This window comes from Rhynchophorus ferrugineus, unplaced genomic scaffold (genome assembly GCF_030347505.1).
Source record: "Rhynchophorus ferrugineus isolate W39M unplaced genomic scaffold, kcgeb_rfMv2 rfM9, whole genome shotgun sequence".
In the NCBI taxonomy this organism is placed as follows: domain Eukaryota; kingdom Metazoa; phylum Arthropoda; class Insecta; order Coleoptera; family Curculionidae; genus Rhynchophorus; species Rhynchophorus ferrugineus.
This window is the reverse complement of record NW_027472588.1, coordinates 1,462,966-1,487,304: the sequence shown is the minus strand read 5'-3', so window position 1 is coordinate 1,487,304 and position 24,339 is coordinate 1,462,966. Positions and strand designations below refer to the sequence as shown.

The 24,339-nt window shown below is 31.7% G+C and overlaps 2 protein-coding genes across 2 annotated transcripts; one reads left to right on the top strand and one right to left on the bottom strand.

Moving 5' to 3' along the window:
• Window positions 1-1,333: 1,333 nt before the first annotated feature.
• Window positions 1,334-9,194, top strand: LOC143202469 (protein takeout). The gene is made up of 4 exons (XM_076414031.1): window positions 1,334-1,514; window positions 5,015-5,199; window positions 8,408-8,588; window positions 8,641-9,194. Exons 1-4 carry the CDS (start codon window positions 1,439-1,441, stop codon window positions 8,943-8,945), a joined length of 747 nt encoding a protein of 248 aa, XP_076270146.1. The 5' UTR covers window positions 1,334-1,438; the 3' UTR covers window positions 8,946-9,194.
• LOC143202680 (uncharacterized) lies at window positions 8,946-23,145 on the bottom strand. The gene is made up of 11 exons (XM_076414353.1): window positions 22,996-23,145; window positions 20,694-20,934; window positions 17,625-17,758; window positions 17,316-17,465; window positions 17,096-17,253; window positions 13,940-14,036; window positions 12,294-12,380; window positions 10,979-11,132; window positions 9,706-9,839; window positions 9,493-9,642; window positions 8,946-9,121 (listed from the first exon to the last, which is right to left on the bottom strand). Exons 1-11 carry the CDS (start codon window positions 23,063-23,065, stop codon window positions 8,967-8,969), a joined length of 1,530 nt encoding a protein of 509 aa, XP_076270468.1. The 5' UTR covers window positions 23,066-23,145; the 3' UTR covers window positions 8,946-8,966.
• Between the last annotated feature and the right edge of the window lie 1,194 nt (window positions 23,146-24,339).

The window sequence follows — 24,339 nt, the reverse complement described above, 5'->3', positions numbered from 1 at the left end:
ATACATGGATTAAATCGACTTCAACAAATAAATAAGAAACTCACTGAAATGTCACCTGTCTTTTACAAGTATTTTTTATTCTACTCTATACACACAATTTAGCTTAATACCTACCTAAACCTATTTATCTGTTTATAATATTGTTTTAACTACTACCAACTGATCGGTACATACATAAATTGATACACAAAATCCTGATGCCCTGGAATGTTTCCCATTTTTCGTTTTCAGTGTTCCAAAATACAAAGAAATCAGTTCTAAATACTCAAACTGCTTCTTCGTTGAGCACCTGTTATTATTTTTTTGAATATCGTCTATCTTAAGCCCTACCTTTTTACCATCTTCCATATATAATAAATCTTCTAAACCTAACTAATGACAGTCTTACTGAAGTAGATTAACGATTATAGTGATTTTAGTGAAACAACTTTTGCCACTTTCAAAACAAAAGGTAAAACCTAACTGAACGAATTACTTTTCTACCAAATGTATGATCCAGACTTGACACCTAGTGACTACTGGATCTTATAAGACCCCAAAAGAAAGCTCCAGGTAAGAAGGTTTGGTTCAAATGAAGGAATTATTGTTGAAGTTGAAGCATATCTGTAAGCCAAAGTGACAAGTTATCCAATTGACATGACAATAAAAGTCGAAAATAATAATGCGCATACTATTCTATTTTGGACAATAGGAATTTTGATCATCACTAATGGGAATATTGATGGTTTCGATACCGCGGCTTTTGTTTATATCGAATCACTTTTCCTGTCCCACATGATCATTTAAACCAAAAACGGTCATGTAGAATAATCAATAAAATAACACATTACCGACCAAATGTGTAGACGACCAGAGCCAATCTGAATATAAATTGAAATTGCAATATATTACTCAGTATTGGCCGTGGGGAGTTTTAGCGAGGATAACCGTTAACGTTTTTAGACGAAATTCCATTAATCTCGAGCTAATTACACTTAATTGTAATACTTACAGGAAATTTCAATAAATGATAATTATATAGATTATATCTGCTGCACCAATAACAGGTTTTGTACTCAATATTACTTGATAATAATCAGACAGTATCGATATTCATATTGACCAGTTATATCCATTTTTCCTCCGAAATAAAAAGCATTTCAGATCAAATCTTACAAAACTAATCCAATATTAATAGAATTTTCCATTACCAACGCTTTAGTAGACATTTTATATAGAGCTTAGGCCCCGTAACTTTACGTTACGTTAAAAAATAACGGTTACCACCAGTGCGAAAACCTTGACACCTTGTGGCATTTACATATATACAAAGCAGCGATTTTTGAAGACCACACAATTTTCAGAGACCCCACAATTGTTCAGCTATAAGAACCAAAGGCGCTTTGGTGGTGGTTTTCAGTGTTCCCGGGTACTTGCCACCCAAAACAGTATAGCGACGATGACGATTCAAGGAATACTGATCGGTCTCGGTTGTGTGGTGGTTCTGTCTTCAGCAGCTAGAGTTAAAAAGTTTCGTGAGTATTCCAAAAAAGCTTGTTAAAAAGACCAGTTTTGTTAAAAGTACCTTAAAAATATTAAATTTTTTATTTAGTTTAAGAATTTCTGACCGTATTTTAAAATTTCTTTATCTTTTTATTTATTTATTAGTTTTAATTTATAAATTATTTTTGATAGAAAATATATTAATTAGTTTTAAGAAACACTGAAACTTTTAATTACATATTTTGATTGTTTAAATTAATTAAAGTTTTTTGAGGCAACCTATTTTCTAAAAAAAATGTTTATTTGAAATTTTAAATATAAATATAATGAATTATGCAATGAATATAATAAATAATTTAAATATAATAATATGCAATGAATGAAGGAGTTGCAATAACGACTCTTTTATCCTATTGGTTTTAATTATAGTTATAAACAATGTAATTAAGTAAATTATTTTTTTACATGTTGCCACTTTTATTTTATTTCGGAAAATATAAATATTTTATTTTTATTGTATTATTTCAAAAATAAATACATATGTTTCTCATTTAAAATAGTATAGTTTTAATGAATATTACAATACAAATACAAAGGTAATATATCATCAAATGAATTGTGCCAGCGTATGTTGTTATTATTATATTGTGGTGACAACAAATGTTAACAACATCAAGTTTACGTTAGGACATATTTAAAACCAGAAAAATTGACCTTTTGGTAAAGTTAATAGGCTATGAGGAATCTCTAGAATCATTTGTGAACGTTATAGAGTCACTGACTATTTTGTTATTGAATTCAATTGTTTGAATGTGTAGAAGCTTGGGTATCAACTAGATAGAGCAACATATCCCATATATGGTGAACATATCCGGTACCACAAATGGTGAACGTATATTTTCACATTTTGAAGCTAAGAGATTGCAATTATTTTCTGTGGAAGGATGTAAGTGACTAGTTTACAGCGATTAGCTAATAACCGAGTATTTTCATCACTTTATTATTGATATATGACCCATAAGTTGCAAAAAGCAAATTTATTTATTATAATCAAAGGAAATAAGAAGTATATGGGTTATACACGTATTTATCTATTCGTTTCTTTTGGAATGCTTGGTTAACTCTTGTTGCGCTTACCTTCTTCAGATGATGTTGAATGTTGAAAAACTTTTGATTTTTGGTCGATTTATATATTTGGTCTTGACTATTACGTAAATAAATTATTGTTGGGTTCCATAAATATATATGTAGAGGTAGAAAGCCATCCTGATGTAGTAGTTTGGAAAAAATAATGATAATAGTGGAAAACGGATACATGCTAATAGATTCTTACAGCTTCTACTAGATGGTTTAGATTTTGGTGATATTATTTGGACGTTAGATTATTTATTTGATGATGTGCCAATGATTGATGTTACACCAAGGATTGGTGTTCGAGTGCGGAAAAATTTTCAGAAAATCACAATTATCAGTACATAATAAATTTCTATTATATAAGCAAATACGGAAACCTATGTGGACATAGGGAATTCAATTATATGGATATTCCAGGAAAATTAATATAAATACAGAACACGTTTTCTAGAAAAAGTCCTGAGAGGTATTGTAGGTGATAACTTACACTAAGGCATACAGATTCGACTGTCGCTCAGAAAATAGAGATAGAATCGGAAAAGACTTCATTATCATATCAATATAGAAGTGTTACAATTTTGGATAACACCAGCGAAGGACACAGACTCAGAGGAAGCAAACCATTTGATCTTGTGTAGTCTAGTGTAGTGAGCTACATTTAATAGAAAAAAGCTGTGTTAATACCTAAGCATTATTACACCAGAGACTTAGATCTGACCGATGGGTTTTCCTAGATATATATACGAAGATTATATATAGATAAATTATTGTAAAGACAAATTTCAAGTTAGTTGGAAACGACTAGTAACAATGTAATGTATAAATTAGCGTTGGGAACTATCGATTGAAAACCGTCGAAACAGTCGATAGTTAAAAAACTAGCACTAATAAACTTTTCAGTCAAATGCACGGTTAGAGTGTTTTTTTCAATTGGTGATGTCAGACGAAGATGTACGAATCCTTTCCTGTATAAATTGTGACAGAGGAAAGGACGGAGATAATTGCTTGGGGCAGTTAATTGTTTATATTTTCCAACGGTAATATAAGCGAGATGGAGATGTACATATTCCTTCACGTAGTAAACTTTAAAAAATAAAAGGAAAAATAAAATTACTGAACACTATTAACATGCAATTTATAATTTAATATTAAACGAAGTAGAATTACTTTTATATTTGAATGTTCTATGGATCTGTGAAAATAATGGAATATTTCTATGGAATGCAATAATCCCCGCAAATGTTTTATCGCATTTTAATGTGTTAATTACTATTTTTAAATAATATACTATAATAAATATAGACAATACAGTAGAATTTAAACAAAACCTAAAATCTAAAGATGCCCAATACTATATAAAAATTAAACATATACCTAATTATAGAAAAAAAACTAATCCATGAAATGATGTAAAGGTTTTATTTATTTTTGAACGGAAATATTTTTTAACAAAAATTGAGAGGGTAATCGAAATATTACCTTTATTGTCATAAAAACAGTAAAATTATTTTACTATTTATCATTACCAATTTTAATCTTTTTACCCTATTACGTTAACAATCTTGAACAATATCGTTCCAAAATGCTGCTATATTAATATACAATATATTGTTATTTACAAGCAAATTACCAAAAAAGTTATAAAACTATATATATTACATATACATCTAGGTAAGCATTAATTGGATACATTTTTGACAAGATCGCGGCGAACACGTCAGAGCCAGAACGTTAAAAATCAGTCCAATGAAACTAGTAGAACCTAAAATAGTAACTAAAAGTACACGACTGAAACAGTCACTGATAAAAAGTAGTAAAATCAGTCGAACCAAAAATACCAAGTGAAACAGTCGATAGTAAGGAGTAGTCAATTACCAAACAGTCGATAGTAAATTTCAGTCGATAGTTCCCAACACTAATATATATTATTCAGCTTAAACATGAACATTGGGTGTACTTAATTAACGATGGTAACGAATGTCCAGGTCAATGATGATCGACCGAATTGCATTTCAACGAGATCACCTTGGTGATTCGAGCAAAGTGTTGCGTTAAAACTGTTCGCGAGGCTCGTCCTGAATTTTCCGAAATTTTTTTGTGTTCGAACGCGTATCGGAACACACGGCGCCGCTTGCATTCTAATTACCGGGCTTCGTTATCAATGTCAATGTTAATTCGTTACTTAATACCGTCGAGCACCTTCATCGCCGGCCCATTTTCAGTCCGCATTCGACCCTTGTTGACTAAAAACACTCGTCAGTCGCAACGCCACACATCATATACGAGTTGGGCAACGCCGATATAGCCATAATAATAATTATTTCTTTTAATTGGCCAATAACGACGAGAGACGAGTCGAATATTAATTGGTCGGTTAATGAGGACGGATTTTTTCCAGCCAGCTACGTAGAGAAATGCCACCAAAGCGACGTGGAGTTCTCGACATGCATCCTCAAAGCCATCCAGCTGGTCAAGCCGCACCTGAAGACGGGCATTCCCGAGTTTAGGCTGCCGAAGATGGATCCGCTGGTATTGCCCGAGGTGGGCATCGATGCCGGGGCAGGATTTATCGCGAAATTTGAGGTAAGGCCTCGTAATAGTTTACAGATCATTGATATTGGTCGATGTTTATTGTAATATGCTTTTACTTATTTATAAAACATTAACCATTTTCACTGTTCTTGGTTATTTAATGTTTGTGTCACCAAATATACCCAATTATATAGTGTTTTTAAGTAATTTTCTAGTTATTTGTTAAGGCAATTAGATTTAACCATGTTTTTATTCGCCTTTTGACAGTGCAGCGAGCTTGAATCGATAGAACAATATGTTTTGCTTATTTGGAAAATTAGGAAACATCATGGCAACATTGGTGATTTTCAAAAGAGGGACCTTCATATATTTTAAGCTCTTCATGATTCATTATCCGTTGTTGATTATCCATTAATCTAGTTATTTAATATTCAATTTCTGGGATAATCTAATTTAAATAAACACCTTTTATCATCGGTTAAATTATACCATAGAAAACACTTTTTCTACGCCTGGTCAGCAAGGAAGCAATAAATGTTTCCAGTGTTGTTTTCTATCAATTTGTGTACTAATCATGCTTCATTATATTATATACTTTCCAAGCCATATAAATGTCTTCAAACTATTATTTATCAATTTCTGTATCACCTATAAGCTGTTTTTTGCTCTTAAGACCTTGAGTTCAGTGAGTGAAGCCTGTATTTCGTTGCCAATGCGAATAACTGGTATATTTTTTAAGGAAAATTTCTGGTCTAGAAGTTTTAGAGGCTTTAGATATCTCAGAACTGAAAGAAGTGGAAGAAGGAACCAAAAAGATACATCATGTTCGACATATTTATAAAAATCCTGACTGATGAAGACGTTTCTATAGTCCGGACCTTGGAAGGAAAATAGTTTTTTTGACCATATAAAGACGGTTTGAAAACATTGTTTATTTTAACTTTTTTAAACATAAAGAAATAATTCCATAATCTATTTTCAAGAATATAGTGGAATATATAAATAGAATTTTCAGTAGATTTTGAGATATTACGTTGCATAGGGCAAAACTAATATTGGTGAAAAAAGCGTTTAAAGTTTGTAACAAAATGTTAGGCAAGGTAATTCAGACAGGTAATTTAGTTAATCATAATTCAATATTAACATAATCTGTATGTTCTGTCAACAAAGCAAGCTGTTCCAGTTGCTTTAGTTACTAAGTTACTAAGTAAGCTAAAGTACGCAGCCAGTAGATCTGACAAAAATGTATAATTTCCTTCCTATTTCTAATTTCCTAAACTTTGGAAACATTTTCTTTATTAATCTCCTAGAACGCCAACAATCTCAATCGTCATCGCGCACATTTAACTCTTTGGCGAGTGCATTGGGATGCACTAATAGTCCTTCAGAGTACTTCTTACTAACACTCCGAATCAGACTCGTTATGGGTTCTATGGGGATATCGCGCTGAATCAATTTGTTGGACACGTAATATGTAGCATGGATGATGACTCGCAACACTTTATTCTGGAAACTCTGGAGGATATCTATTTTAGTTTTTTTTTAGATTTTATTATTTATTATTTATTAGATTTGCTAGTACTACCCCAACTTTGGAAACATGCGTTAAAATCGATTTTTTTCAAATATTTAAACCAAAACATCCCCTCAAAAGTTCGAAACTCAAATATAGAGAGTGATCACTAATAGATTTCTTCACATAAAGCAGGAATGCTAATCAATACCGATCACAAACTAAGTGTTGTTTCTATTTCCAATAGAAATTCAGTTTTTATAATATAAAAATGTATACTCGGACTTATTATAATTTCTTGCTTTATTATTTTTTTTATATATAATGATTTATAATGTATAGTATCCAAATAAAACTAATTAACTCAATACCGCATTTTGTATGATATTTACTTTTCCAATTTTTTTATTTTACAAATTATTAAAATAACAGTATCATAGATATATAGTCATTAGTCAAATAAAATGTTTATACTTACCTTTCCTGAGTAATTTTATTTTTTTAAATCTTACAAAATGATTGGTATGTCGCACTCAGATGATTGACTACTTTCCAAGTTTTGCGAATCAAAACAGACGCAAGTCCAATTTATATCTTATTGAGACTAAATTAGAATCATAATGACAATTTGTTCCATAACAACAGTTAATGATGAAATTATGACAAATTATAATCCAAAATAAAAGCATATAGAAACAATCGTCTTTTAGAATAAGATGTCATTCAAAAACTAGAAGTTATAAACATACAGAGTGTGCTTTTTTCTGATTAAATACTTTTTAGCTACCCTTAAGCCGTTATTTTAGTCGTTTCTTTTTACAATATTTTCAAAACTTAATCTTTTAAGAATAGTCCATTAAAAAAAACTATTTAAAAATTTAAATTATTTCGAAAACTAAAATCTAAAAACGAAACCATAAACGCCTTTTTTATGAAACTACTGTTTTAGATACAGTTTCTCGCCAAATTACTGCTGAAAAAAAAGCAGAAATTTTCTAGACAAAAAAGTAAATTCAATTTTTTTAAATACTGTGATAGAAGAATTTATAGAGAAGGCCCACCCTAAATTGCAAATAGCCGACTTGGTTGGCGCAGTGGTAAAGGCGACAGGACGGTCCACCTATTGTTGCGATAGTCGCGGGTTCGAATCGTGCTGGGGCACGGGCGGAAATTTATGTTTGTGATTTAATATTTATGATTATCCTAGGCAAGAGTGCAAAATCCGACGAGGAAAATGATCCCAGTCACGCCAGTAACCAGGCTGGATAAGACCGTATGTTTTCTGGGATGATTTCTAAGTTGGTCACTCGCCAGTCGGTAGGCTTAATGCCGAGGACAGTGGTTTGGAGCCCCCCTCCAGATAAACCCTCGTTGGCAAAAAAGAGACTAAAATTGAACTTGAGATATCATGTTAATCGTCAAAAATCGATTTTTTTAAATATTTAGACTAGAATTATTGATGACTAAATCGGCATATATCAATTATAAGTTAGAATAGTTATTATATTCAGTGTTAGTTTCTTAAATTTTAGTATATACAGCGGATATTATGTAATTTTCGATTTCTTTGAACCATTTTTGTTGTCTCAACTCATGTCACCTTACTCGGAAGACTGTATCGTAAAATTTGACCTTACCCGAGACGTGTCCAATGTTAATATTAGCAAAGTTTAAAAATGTAGCCGATAATATACCTCAAATGTCGAAAAAATTAAAATGTTTTCTAATATTTTCGTATATTTACAGAACGTCGAAATATACGACGCTGACAAATTCGTAATTAGACGATTTGACATCAACCTGGACCAGAACAAGATCAAATTCGACCTGACCTTCCCGCATATACGGATCAAGGCCCATTATTCGATCTTCGGGAAGGTTTTGTTCTTTAATTTGGACGGTTCGGGACCAGCTGACGGAAATATTAGTAAGTAAGACTGTTTTTTAGTTATTTTTAATTAAACGAATCCCTTTTCCAGCTGATTGTCGTGTGATAGCTACCGTGAACGGTGAACGTTACTTCAACCAGGACAAACAGCATCTGAAACTGTCCGAAATCGTCATAGAGGACATTAATTTCGGCAAGCCCAACTTCCACTTCTACGAGCTGTTCCGTAACAACCCGGAACTGACCGAACAGACCAACAGGATACTGAACGCGAACATGGAGGAGCTGTTGAACGATCTGAGACCCACCGTGGAGCAGACCATCGGCAAGACAGTGCTGGAGTTTATCGGGAGGGTATTTGCGCGCTTCTCCATAGAAGAACTGTTTCCTAAGTAGTTGTGTGAACGATATTTATTGTTATTTCGGGTACAAATAGTCGTAAGGGATATTCTTGGCGATGTGCTTGAGGAGCAGGTCCTCCATGATGCGGGTTATCGTCTCTTCCAGGACCGGTTTCAGTTCCCCGAAGAGTTCGTTGACGTTATCGTTGATGGCCTTGTTCGTTACGTCGTCTGGAAATGTTAAAATAAACTATTTATTGGTTTTTTGTACTTATTGAAAATATAGTTTTATATTGTTAAGAAAGCTTTTCGTTTTTTATTTACTTGAATTACAATTCGGGAAAAACTGCAAAAAAAAAGAAAATTGCGAAAGGAATGCCAACAACTAAGAACTGAAGAAAATAAAATAACATTATGAGGGTGAGAACTAAATTTTCATCGTCAACATCAATGAAGTAATTGAATAATATTTTAAGATATTTTAAAAACTTTTTTAAGAACAAATGGTGGCTCAATACGATATTAACAAAAAAATATGGTGTATACGTCAGGTGTTCAAATTATTTTGTCCATTCCCTGTACATAATTCTTTAGTTACTCACTTAATTCTTTATTTCCATTAAACAGTCCATCCAGATGAGCCATGGGTCCGCTGACCTCAATGGTACTGTTGGTGAAATAAGGTATGATGTGGTTCTCTCCGTTGATTTCACCCTCTCGACACTTTTGATACATTTTGATATCGCAGGAATCTACAACAACAACGTCAGCATCATTATTGTGACCAGAAAAGATTCGACAGAGTTTCAGCTTACCGACATTGGCGGTGAATCTTCCTTTGCCCACTATGGGAGCTATCAGGATCCTTCCGTTAACATCGTAATCTCCTTCGAGCTTCAGTGACGGGATGTTAGCATCGCAGAAGAATTGTAGGTTGGGGACGTCAAAACTAAAACGGTTTTTGGTTAAAAATATTCGTCTTCATTTAAAATTTTTCAAAACAAAAGTATCTACCAAGGTACGTTCTAAAACCAATACCAAAAGTGGTTTAAAAGTATTAAACGTAAAAATATTTAGTAAACAATATATAGTAGTAAGAGTATTTACTAAAACAGCTAGAGTAAAGTGATTGAAAAATCATTTTTGAACAAATTGCGTTTCTTGTGAATTGCATTGTTACCAACGGTATAGTCCAGATCTCGCCTCCAGTGATCACTGGCTGAAAAATGTTTAGAAGTTGGAGTTTATTTTAAAACGAAGACATAAAGTTTTATAAGGTGTTAAAAAATTAGCTCTAATAAAATTAGAATTTTGATCTATATGATTTAAGTTGCATAAATGCGCGAAAGTTGTTATTTTATTGGTTAGACCCTGAGTTGTTCAATAAGGTTTTCTCAGGAATTTTAGATTCATTAAAAGGTTTTCGATTTTGTATGAATTTAAAATAACTTTAGTCATTGGCTGTTTTGTTATAAGTCTATAGAAATCCATATTACTGAGCATTGCTAAACTATAAAACAAAAAATCTGTTTAAGAATGTCTACTTGATAAACATTCATAAACTATTATGGAGATAATAATATTATAACAACTTTAAAAAAACTGTAGTAGTGAATATTTAATGAATTTTATGTTTTTTTTATGTTAAATAATTATATAAACTAGTCACTGTGCTGAATTTGGAGTGAAAATAATACTCAACAAGTACACCAGGTAACCATAGCACCCATAGACATTTTCCACATGGTGTACTGGAGACATCATTGCGCATTAAAGAAACCGAAAATTATTTTTCATGTTAAAAAATTATATGAGAATGAAATGAAAATAAATTGCATCCTTCGCGATAGTATGGTTCCATTGTAAAAACAGAAATGACTCTAATATATACATATGTTCATAGAACATAGAACCAGAAAAAAATTAAAAGAAAAATACCATGAATGTTGCTTGTCGCTTATTGCTTAATAATATGACAAATTAAAAAAACATTTTCACCGTAATGACGGTAATTAGTACGACCTTACTGATTACAAGTAAACAAGCGCAATTATTTTTGTCGACTAGTGACCGCCTGTTAAAACTTACTCGAATCTAGTGAATTTATACTTGGACAGGCCGTGTATGACGATGTTCTTCAGGATTGCCTTGAAATTCAACGACTGGGTACCCTGTTGCAGTACCACCTCGGGTAGGACAAACGGCTCGAACTTGGGGATTCTTAATTCAGGTACGCCCTTGGCTAAAATTTCATAAGTTTCGTGAATATATTTTTATTATTTTTCATCTAGTGCGACATAAAGTTCAATAAAATAACAGTGTCTCTTAGGGTAAAGTTATGTTTGCATAAAATGTTGGGTAACAATTATATAATTATTGTGTAATGTAGTAAGTGTTATTGTAGTAATAATACACAATCTTCATAGAAATATATTGACACATTGCAATGATAAACAATGTTCAAAGCTTACAAGAGAACTACTAAAGAACTGCATTATGTGATCGTTGTAGTACACGCAATAAGAAATACACTAAGTTTAATGTTTATTTTTAAACTGTATTTTACACAGTTAAAAGCCTTTGCAGATACTCATGACTCTCATGGGCAGGGCAAAGGTCCCGCTACCACTGACACAATTTCCACTGAGTGGCAATAATGGAACGAATATTATCAATAAATATTGTCACTATTTCTACTTGTTCTCGTGGCGTAAATTTATCCACAATAAAATTTGGACGTCTACACAACACAATGGTTAAAGCAAAACTGAGCTAAAGGTCACATAAACAAAATGACGTGCAATCAAAATGGTAGCAGGTCTTTTGCCCCACCTTAGTGTCGAATCAAAGTGGTAGTGGCCTCTTGTCTTTTTATATAAAATCTAAGGCACTTGGAAAAAGCCTGATGAGTGGATAAAAGTGATTCATGATGCTAGACACAATCCAAAGAGGGAGATCATCATCCAAGATTAATTTTTAACAGATAGCATTAGAATTCGTTCTTGAACATTAAATATTCTCACGGTTATTAAAACACGACTCTAATAAAGTTGACGACTCAGACCTTTTGGAAATTGCGTCTTCGCTTATTATATAGCTAGTACAATAAATAAAAGGACGAAAAAATAATTTTGTTGTAATATACGTGTATATCTAAAAGAAATATAGTTTCTTTAGGAGTAAATATGTTTTTCTTTTATTTCAAACTGGTTTGTTGCCTTTGTTGCTAATTATTAATAATTTATATTAAGACAAATTTTCATCATTTTATCTAAAAACGATGGACATGTGTAGGAACTACCTTCCAAACAAAAAAAATGGCTTTATAATTAATTCACGTTATACATTTCTATCACTCTAATATAATTGTCCTTTAGATTTAAGTTTATCACAGTGAACCTACCTATCTGGTCTCTGACTTTTTCAGTTGCATCTAGGAGGCATGCAGAAAGTTGAGGATCGCTTCTGTGACATTGAGGAAACGATGGAGCTGAAAAGAAAGTCACAGTTTACTATTCAATGTTTCTATTGATTTATTTTTTAGAATAACGCCCAGTATGAAGCTGTATTATGAAACTGTGAACAGGTGATACCAAAAGCACATAAAAGGTGAAATTGAAAACGACGATTTCGAACAAAAATTTCCAGAAAAAAGTACCAAAAATTTGTGTTACCAATTGAGTTCACCTTATTAAATTTATCTTTTTTTTATATATATATTTTAAAGTCTCCTTTTACCAACTATGGGTTTATCTGGACTGGGCCTAAAGTTTAACGTGGGCCCCGAACCACGGTCCTCAGCATTAAGCCTACCGACTGGCGAGTGACCAACTTTATAAATAATCCCAGAAGACATCCGGTCTTACCCAGCCTGGTTACTGGCGTGACTGGGATCATTTTCCTTGTCGGATTTTACACTCTTGCCTAGAACTATCACGAACATAAATTTACGACCATGCCTCAGCAGGATTCGAACCTGCGACTATTGCAACAATAGGCAAATTTATTTTAGATTAGTTGCCTATTTAATTTAAATTTTGCTTAATTTTAGAGCACTCTATATATTTTTAGACATATAAAACATATATTTATTTATATATTTTATTAGATATGTTATAAATATTATATCTGTTCTAACTTAATTACTTGAACAAACTTTGATAATTCAGACGCCTTATCGGTCATTAAAATCTAATGAGAAGTGAATAAAAATATGTTAGGAGTAAGAAATGTTGCATATGTCATAATTTACTATTATTACATTCTTGAATCCAGAACTACTAGGTGATGATGAAAAAGATTAATTAGAAATTAGAATTTAAAAATAATTGGTTAGGAGCGATTAAAATTAGTTATTCCACATGATTTGTTATATTTCTACATATATTTTGTTATTAGAATGTGATTATAGACATTTATTTCAAACCTCGAAGTAAATATAAAGAGTTTGGCCTCGATATGGATTGAAATTTCTTCACTATATCAATATTAGGATGCTAAATAGTACCATAAAACAATAATTTTCAACGTTTGAACTCTTGTTTTTTTTAAATATTGCTAAATATTAAGTTCATGTATGTTTAAGTTAAAAAAATAAGTGAGTTGAAATGTCAGCTACAGCATTAAATATTACAAATCTTTGTTTTAACCATATTAACAGCCCAATCTTCTAGTTTATTTCAGTATATTGTACGTTTTGTCTAGTAACAGTTAAAACAAGCGACAGTATTGACGGCAATGACACCACATAAAAAATATAGTAAAACAACAAGCAGAGGAATAGTGAGTGAAGCCCAAAGTTAACTGACGGAGACACATTACGAATATTAACAAGAATTATCCAAATACCATAAAACTGCTTCTACAAAAGTGACAAAAAACAGAACTCAACAATGCCTATAGTAATACTGTTTCGAAAGAGTGGAAATGCAAAAACTAAAACTTAACTTCTGAAAAACTGATCTAAAATCATCAAATACTGTTGAATCCATCTGTATCGCACTTAATCCCTTCTAAGACGCGTCACTAAAAGAAAGAAAAACTACTTACGTAACCTATGAGTTTGTTTGGCACTTTCTCCACTTGCAACAAGACAAACCAACAAACCAAAACCGAACAGCATCATTATGTCATTCGATGCGCCTGTCTACTTAGATGATTTCATTTAATTAGCGTTTGTAAACAATTGTGATTTAGCTTTATAGGCGGATGTTTAGAAACCAGGTGACCTTCTCTCTCCCTCAGTACCGGGCAGTGTTAAAATTTAAATAAACAGATATTTTGAAGTGAACGGTGTCTTTTAACTGTAGGGTTTCATCATGTGGTTCACTGTCCTTTCTATGTCTTCGTTAATGGTCAGTTTCTCGATAGATACTGAACCTTCTATGGTTTTCTGATATGTTATCTTATACTATTAAAATAAGGAAATTTTTGTTGGTTAGTTTATATTTTAAGGGTTATTTAACTTTTTCAGGGCCTACTTTTTCCCTAGTATTATTGACACCATAGATAATAATCAGAGGGTAACAGAAACGGAATCAATTTCGTTTAAAATAATAAAACCTTTTATTTCACTTTAAAAGCTATTTAATTTCAAGGAAAGAACGACCTGTTGAACGATGATATCAAACGATATTGTGTTTTTAAATCATATATGCCCTAACCAAACATAAACCATAAAGTAAACCCTTATCTCCAGATGTCTCACTTATCACAACATTCAGTCTTAACGTAAACACAAGGCCTTATAACTTTGAATACACAGTCTTCATATAACTAATGGGATACATGTGGTTGTTGTCCCCCCTACACAGCTTATACAATTATAAAATTGTTTGTAGTATTTGTGTAAAATTATTTGCCAGTGTATGGTCTTCTGAATAACACTATTTTTACCCAAATGTCAATACCCTGTAAGTTTTGTTCATTGCAAATTCTAATAATATATGGCTGAGAAACAGAGCTGCTGCAATCCGCCTTTCACTGTTCTGTGACTGTTCACTCTAAAATGCAAGCTTCTGTTCAAATTCTAATACAGTAAGTTAGTTCATAGTAACTTCAGTTAGCGTTTTGTGGCTTTACTCCCTAAACTTGTCTGCTTGTGCCATTTTTCACCACTTATAATTCACTTTTTGTGATCTTGCAGCTTCAGCTGCGAGAGTTTTGTTCGAAATCCACTTAACTATACAAAAGAATGCTTCGAGTAACTACAGAACGATTCCCAAACCAATATCAATTTGTCTAGTCGAATACACTGATCGACATCCAATATATTCAGGTGTTTCGCAGGGCAGTATTCTTGGCCCATTGTTATATCTATTGTATTACAGCTGACCTACCGACCTCAAGAAACACTACTGTTGCAACATATGCTGACGATACAGCGGTTTTATCATCACACGAGAATTCAATATCAGCCACAAGAAACCTCCAACTTCATTTTCATAAGTCATCAGTCAATATTTAGGCCTATTTGGACCAATGGTATTGAACTGTGGGGTACTACCAGCAAATCTAACATAGATCCTCCAGAGGTCCCAGAATAAAATGTTGCCAGTCATCGTCGATGTCCCACATTACTTGCCCAACAAACTGATTCGGCGCGATATCCCATCAGAACCCATAACGAGTGTGATTCCAAGTGTTAGTGCGAAGTACCCTGAAAAACTGTTAGTGTATCCCAATGCATTTGTCAAACAGTTAAATATGCGCGACGACAGTGAAGTGCGTAGGCTCGAACGCAAACTACCATACGAACTGATTAATAAACATATAGAGTGAGATATAGTTATCTCTAGAATGAGTTAGAATAGTCTTTAGAATAAGTTAGGATAATATTTAGATTATAAGCTAGTACAGTAGATCACTTACAGAAGCGATCTTCTACATGTAAGGATAATTACATTATATAACTGAAAGCATATAATAATACTTATTGCCCAGGGGCAGATTGGTGAAGTTCTAAGGGATTAATAAAAAAAATATGTCTTATTTTCTTCACAAGTAAACAGATTCAAATTAATCTCATATACACTTATATGGATAAAAACACAAACCTCTAGTTTACTATAAACTATGTTGTCTTAAGAAAAATAAGTGACAACTTGTTGAATTTTTAGTACGATAGTCGATAGTAATCTAATTTGAACGAAACCATTAATATACTGATTTTTCGAAATAGTTAGAACTGTCTTATTTTGCGTTTTAATATATTTACAGATAACATAATTATTAAAAATGTGTAAAAATAGGTTGGATGAGCAAAGCATATTATATTTTCTAAACATGTTTCTTCTAATAGAAAGTAGAGTGGAGAAAATTTCTAAAACTGATGATGAAAAGATAACGCTCCTATAAAAAGATATTTTGGGTTCGTTATTGACAGGATAAGGTTTGTACAAATAAAAAAAAATACGGAGAGGTTTTTACCTTTTCAAAAGTGACACAGAAATTTGTTGACAAATAATTGACAGATGGACTTTTTTTAATTGTTTTCAATCAATAAAGTAACAACCATATGCAACTAAATTAAAAACAAAGCTAAATTAAAATATTATCAAGTCATCATAAAGCATATAGTGTTCCTAAAATATATAGTCAGAGTCATCCTGAACTATAAAGAAAGGTTATTGGCTATTCGGATGAACAAATTGTAAATATGGGAAATCGGTTGCCGTGTATTTCGTATCGTGATTTAAAATAAAAGAACGAACCTTTAAAATTGTGCTGTCAAACTCCTTATTGAGCCGTACCCTAAACCTTTGAATAGTTTCTTTATCCATCAGGATCTGCCTTCAGAACATTTTCTATCTACTATTCATAAATAAAATGCATGTTTTCAAATGACGTCTCTCAGAACAAAAGAAGTAAATACTATAAATTCCAAGTTTAGAAAGCATATTACATCCAGTCAGTATTGTAATGTAATAAACAAATGTAAATTTATTTACAATATGCACCTGAAACTGCAACATCCGCATCGCATCGCATCGCTTACTATTGTCCCACTGTATGTGTATTGAAATACAATATTAAAGAAATAATCCCCATCAATAATAAATATTAACAAAACTTGTTTTAAGAAACTGATATACCTTGATATCCAAATACCTATAGAACTCAAAAGTTGTAAGAATGATAAATATTCAGATATTACTTTAAACAAGGCCAAGGATGGTTGGTAAGAAACGACATAAACACATATTATGGTTTAACAGGATATAATTGATCATAAGGGATATTTGCGGTTAAATGTTTCAACAAGAGATCTTCCATGATTCTCGTGATGGTTTCTTCGACCACTGGCTTCAAGTCTTCGAAGAGCTCATCGACATTGTCACTGATGGCCTTGTTGGTAATATCGTCTACAAAAAGTACGAACGTTATTTCGAGTGTCTTGCTAACGTATATCGAGTTGAGGCCGTACTTAGTTCTTTGTTACCATCGAATAATCCATCCAAGACGGCTTTTGGTCCGCTAACGTTTATGGAACTGTTGGTGAAGACGGGAATAATGTGTTTGTTACCTTTTATGTCGCCTATTTCATATTTCTGGTAAACTACAGCATCAGCAGAGTCTAGAAACATGGGTAAAATAATGTCAATGAAAAGTGTGTGAATAAATCAACAACAAGCGTGTCATTGCAAGTAGTACTGATGATAATTGAACCAAATTTCTCTCAAATAGTATGCTAGAATCACAATTAATGATAATGGATGTAAACATTAATATTTACCAATTTTAGCTACGAATTTGCCATTTCCAACAATAGGAGCTATGAGGATTCTTCCAGTGACATTGTAATTACCGTTAAGCTGGATGCTATCAAGATGGGCTTCACAAAAGAACTGCAAATTCTTGACATCGAAACTAAAAACAGGAACGCATTAGTCTTATAATAGATGGGGCAAAAATCCCGCTACTATTTTGAATGCGCGTCATCTTGGTTATGTGACGTTTAGTTCAGTTTCGCTTTAACCATTCTGTCGCGTGATTCTGACGTCCAAATTTTATTATGAAGAAGCCACAAGAACGAGCAGAAATAATGACAATATTTATTGAAAATAATCGTTCCATTATTGACACTCGGAACGCCGAAAATTTCATCAAAAATATTCTAATCGTCTAATGCCTCGCAAAACCACAATTTATCGTTTACATACGAATTTTCGACAGTACAGTACGACAGCAGATAGGCCTCGTTCTGGAAGACAATAAATGTCTCGTAACGCAGAAAATGAGGCTCTGGTGTGTGATAGTGTTTCAGAGTCTCTAGAAACATCAATTCGGAGACGTGGTTCCCAGTTACATATTTCTGCGCACACTTTAAGGAATTTTGAAAACTGATTTGAAAATGTTTGCGTACAAAATTCACTCAATCTAAAAATTGCTAAAAAATGCAATCCTAACGCTGTTTGGTGAAACTGAAGATTTTTTTTTTGAAGAAGATGAAGCCCATTTTTTCTTAGTGGCCACGTCAATAAACAGAACAGTCGGTTTTGGGGAACACACAATCCTCAATTAATTCATGCAACATCATTGCATCCACTAAAAACAACTGTATGGTGTGGTATTCATGCTGGAAACATCATTGGTCCCTATTTTTTTTGAAAATGACCATGGTGTTGCAGTTACTGCTACTGCTGAACAGTACCAAGACATGATTCGAAATTTTTTTGTGCCTGAAATGGAAGAGCAAGGACTAGTGGACTGTGGTTTCAGCAAGATGGGACAACAGCAGACACAGTTCGTTCAACAATTCAATTATTGAAAGATGTTTTGCCACGAAGACTAATTCCTCAGCCAGATATCCGGACTTACTAGCACCAGACTTTTTCTTATGGGGTATTTTAAAATCAAAAGTTTATATGAATAAGCCTCAAACGATTCAACATCTTAAAGACAATATTCGTCACGAAATTGAAGGAATTCATCCTCATATATTGCAGGGTGTCAATCTCATAATCGCGGTTACCATTTGGCGGATATAATTCTTCAATTATACCGAAAGAAAAATGTAAAGACCAAGTAACCTTTCTATGAAAACCAAACTTACTTATCTTTTCTTTGAGCAAAGTTATAGGCAATCAAAATGATAGCGAAACTTTTGCGACACGTTGTATTATTTGGTAGTGTTTCTGTGGATCGACCAGGAAGTACCCATCCATTCCATCAAATCTTTCTTGAATTATTCTTCATTGAAGGTAACAATTGTAATTGGTAATTGTAGTTGCTTATCTTAAGAATGTTTAAACGTTTTCTTATATTTAAGAATATTTTATTTAATTCATTACCATTTTCATTTCATTTATATTTCAATTGTATCACAAACAAGACGAATGCGGGTTAAATACACCCAAAATTTAATTTAAATTAAGCTTAAGCTACGGTTATTAATAACATTTATACATTTTATACAAGTTCGTGTAGTTTGATTTGCTTCAAACTTCTGATATCCTGGACGTGGTCCAATATCTATGTTGCTTCCACATTGCTGTTTTGTAAGTTGATTTTATATTTTAAGGCAAAATCTTGGATCACTTCGTATATTCATCTGATTTTTAGGTTATCGTGCAGCTCTTCGTTGGTTACGTAGCGATAAGCATTGGTAATTAGTCGAAGAATCTTGTTTCGGTGGAGTCGGATGCATCCCAATATTTGCATCTCAAGTCCAAATAATCCTTATAAATGACTGATAAATTGACCGGCCAAATCTCTTTGATCTCATATCAAATACTTTCAGTTTATTAAGTATAATTATTTAAGTTTGACTCCGATCTTGTCAGATTTTTATGAAACATGAGAATCGAGTTATATTATTGTATTATATTTCATGTTTTGTTGATAATTATCATTAGTATTCTTACTTGTCATCAAAAATTTAAGTAAAATTAAAAATTAAATAATATAACTAATTAAAATATTTTATTTATAATTACAGTTTACGATTATTAGTTAATTTTATTTTTTTTTGAAAAATAAAATAATTACTATAATTAAAGTAATATTTAATATTTGTTAAACAGGAAGCATTTTACTGAACAAAATACAATTATATTTATATAGACTATTAATGTGTACGATATAATTATTAAGAGTAATTTTGAAGATTTTGTGTTAATATCATATTTTTTCTGTTCGAATTTTTAACCAAATAACAGTTATGGTACAGTTTTTATTTTACTTCTTTAGTTTGCAGAAATCTGAAGAAGAAACAAATCTGTGGTTTCCAAAAGCGCATGACAATGCCAACTTAAGAATAACAAGTTGTTGGCACTTGTTTCGAAGACTTAAAGGCAGTGAATTTGGCTTCCAATAAAACCAAATACTGGAAAACAATAAATAGAAACAACAACGATTTCGTGTCAATATTTTATTTTTTCCGTTCGAATTTTGAGCCAGATAAGAATTATTTGCGTGTAGCTTTTATTTTACTTATTTAATTTGCAAACATTTTAAGAAGAAATCAATTATTTTCAAATGATAAATAACTTAAGAGAAATACTTTGCTGGGACACTGTTCTGAAGATTTACGGACAGCGAATTTGCTATAAATATGGTCGGTTACATTGTGCAATTCTCAACCCAATCTACATGAAAATTACTAAATAGAAAACCCTACTCTGCCCACCGTATACTATAGAACACCTTAAAAGTATATTCATTTTTTATTCAGTAAATCAGAATAACAGCGGTTATTGAAACAACGTTTGAAGAGAAGAAATACAGTCCTGCAATATTCCTTGAAAGTCTCATAAGGTTTTAAGCGGGTATCTAAGTACTAATCCACGAATTTGATACTTACTCAAACCGAGAGAACTTGTAGTTGGTCAGTCCGTGGATAACGACGTCGTTCAGTGTCGCTCTGAAGTTCAAAGCTTGGGATCCCTGTTGCAAATCGACTTGGGGTAAGTTGAAGGGTTCCAGCGACGGGATTTTTAATTCAGGAATACCGGCCCTGAGCATTGGTCGGATCTTATCGGTCGCTTCTACCATACATTGGTTGAGGTTTGGATCATTCCTATAGCAAGTCGGTAAACCCTTGGCTAAAACATGACAAAAGCATTATTTTTAAGAACAGTTACAATGTATTTCTTCAAAAAACGTCAGGATTTAAGATCGGTGAAGTAATTTCGGTGTTTTCTAATACTATAGCGCATTTTATAGGTAGTAGAATATTCTCAATATAACAGAAGTCTTATTCGTTTGATCAGTCTAAAGTTATTTCACCTTGAAAATGGAGATTCTAGAGTTATACATGCATTATTCGATTTATGAATCGTTGTGAACCGAAACTGAACAATTTTTGACACGAATGAATACCAGTTATTAAATATAATTCACGTACGACAATATTATATCTAGAACATCAAGAAAAAAGCATGGAGATGCTTCATAAACTGTTGCAAAAATTCATTGATGCCACTGTAGGTGTTTAGTATTATTGTATGGTAAAGGAAAATACGATGTTTTTTACTATGATAACGCTAATCTGACGAAGATAAAAGTTGAAAAAGATTAGCTGGAAAGTTTTGATATATCCACCCTATCATCCGGACCTCGCCCAGCCAAATACCACTTGTTCTTGTCTCTTCAAACATTCCTTAATTATTAAAACTGGCTTCCAAAGTTGTTTGTAAAATGTACTTGGTCTGACTGCAAGTTCAGAAAGATAATCGATCAAAACGACACGTATGTCATTGATTAATGTTTGAAATTTGCATGAAAATTTAACTATAAGCAACGTAAAAAATCGAAATTTTAAATAAGTTGAGTTTTTCCAATTATTTTCAAAATAATGAAAAAACTATTAAAAAAGTTACTGTTTCTGACTAAATAATATAAATATATTACAACCATTATATGGGAGAATTTGTGTATGTGATACATAAAGGCAACAATAAACATAAATTGAATTAATTGAATTAAAAAGCCTATTATTTTGATTGGTCAAAATTTTCTTTTAAATATGTATATGAAAAAAATATGTATGTCAAACTTTTACCTAGTCTTTTTCCGGAACTTTCTACATGTTACTAAACTAGAAAGAGTTCCTATACCTTCTATCAGTTTAAAACTACATACCGAAAGCATATTTTTAAGTATAGTGAAGAGATAGAACTCCGGCGGGGATAGATCAGGTTAATAGGAAAGTTTTGGAACATCAGTAGAATTTTTGATAAAAAGAGGTATTGTTTCAAATGATCTGACATAAAATTCATACAACGATTTAATGAACAATAATTTTAATATATAAAAAGTATATACAAGAAAATTACGATTAAAATGTCCTTTAAAATTAATTCACGGTCAAAGTTTTTTATAGGTATTATATATTTTTTCTGTTAATAAATGTAATGTTAAATTTTAATTTTTTATAAATAATGATATATTATAGTAACAATACTTTTCAAGAAATGTACCCAAGAAAATTATGATCTTACAAAAAAATTTAAAACTATTTCAGTTATCATATTCTTATATATTGTTAATTATTTTTCTATTATGGACAATAGAAATTTTAATTGTTTATAAATCACTGAATATTTTCACTAAGAACAATACTTTTCAAAAAATGTACCCAAGAAAATTATGATTTTACAAAAAATAACCTTTAAAATTATGCAATAGTTCCTCTATTCTTATTATTTTTTAAATTTTTCTTTTATAGACAATAGCAATTTTAACAGTTTGTTAATTATGAGATATCGTCACTAAGAACAATAGTTTTCAAAAAATGTACCCAAGAAAATTATGATTTTCCAAAAAAAACTTTCAAATAAATTTCCAATTCCTATATTCTTATTATTTGTCATTCTTTTCTTTTATAGACAATAGCAATATTGACTGTTTATGAATTATGAGATATTGTCACTAAGACCGAAAGTTTTCAAAAAATGTACCCAAGAAAATAATAATTTTCAAGAAAAAACTTAAAATTATTTCACAGCTCCTATATTCTTATTATTTTTTAGTTTTTCTTTTATAGACAATAGCAGTTTTGACTGTTTATAACGATGAGTAAATCGTATTAGGAAAATTATGATTTTATAAAATAAAAGGCTCAAAATTTATTAAATGTTTTTTTTATAAATAAAATAACTTACGTATTTTAACATTTTTTCCACTAACAACGCTCAAGAATAATCCAAGACCAACTATACGTATTGATAACATTATTGAGTTATACACTGGCTCACTATTACGCAAGTGATTTTGTAGATATTGAGCAATTTTTAGATGCTAGATCGTATATATAGGCGAAAATAGCGTAAAATTGTTGTACAAACCAGACTAGTGGCTACAGGGTGACCTCAGAAAAGCGGCTAATAGTACAAAGTGTGATTCGATTGGCTTACGAATTAGCCGGTGCATATATTATTAGATAATACCTTGAATATTTACGAAAATGTTACATCAATAAAATAAACAAATAATATTTAAGATATGGATATTAATTAATATCGAATGGTATGTTTATATTATAGTTTTTTTTCTATAATCGTTCCTTATATCTTTATATAACAATTCTTCGAGAATTTCAAATTATTTCATCAAAATAACGTCAGTAATAAATTCGGTAATTATTAAATTATAAAACTACCAAACAATCAATATGTTCAAAGGCGTATTGTACCTTGAAATGGTGTGTCAAGCGAAAGGATGTTAATGTACCACTTAATCTGACCGATAACATTCACAGATGGCGCTTGAATAGAGTTTAAGGTTATTTACTAATTACCGAAAATACAGTTGGTTGACGTGCACCAGATAAGTCCAGAGAAGCCGCTGTACTCTCGCCGAATTTTGAGGTCGTGGCGGACCACTTTTATCCAAAACTGCATGGACAGCGAGAAGGTTATTTCGGTTATTCATAACACATAAATTATATAAATATCAAATTTTGAAAATATCAACATGTATAGAGTAGTTTTCTTTTATGAAGATGTTATCTCAACAATGATAACAGCATTGCATTTGATTTGGCAGATATATCAGTATCAATTTTTTACTGTACTGTTTTGCCTCTGTTTGTATCTGCTTTGTTTGTACCTCTGTCTGTTTCTAAAAGAAAAAGATCTGCTACAAAGATAGGATAAGTAGTGTTTTAGCTTCCAAAGTGAGTTTGTGCTTGGAAATAAGCAAAGAAATATTTTTCTTGGCAAATAAAAGGCATTTTATTCCTCAAATATCACATGAAATTCAGATTATTATCGCAAAATGTTAAACCAACTGCATTACGGATTCACACTTTGACAGGTCAATATCGTTTTTTTTTATTCAACATAATTCCCTTCAAGGGTGATACACTGATTATAGCGACCCTCCAAACTTTTCGATATCATTATTGTAGTACGATTTATCCTTTGCTTCAAAATAGTCCTCAGTTTCGGCGATCACCTCTTCATTCGACGAAAATTTCTTCCCAACGAGTATTCTTTTGAAATCTG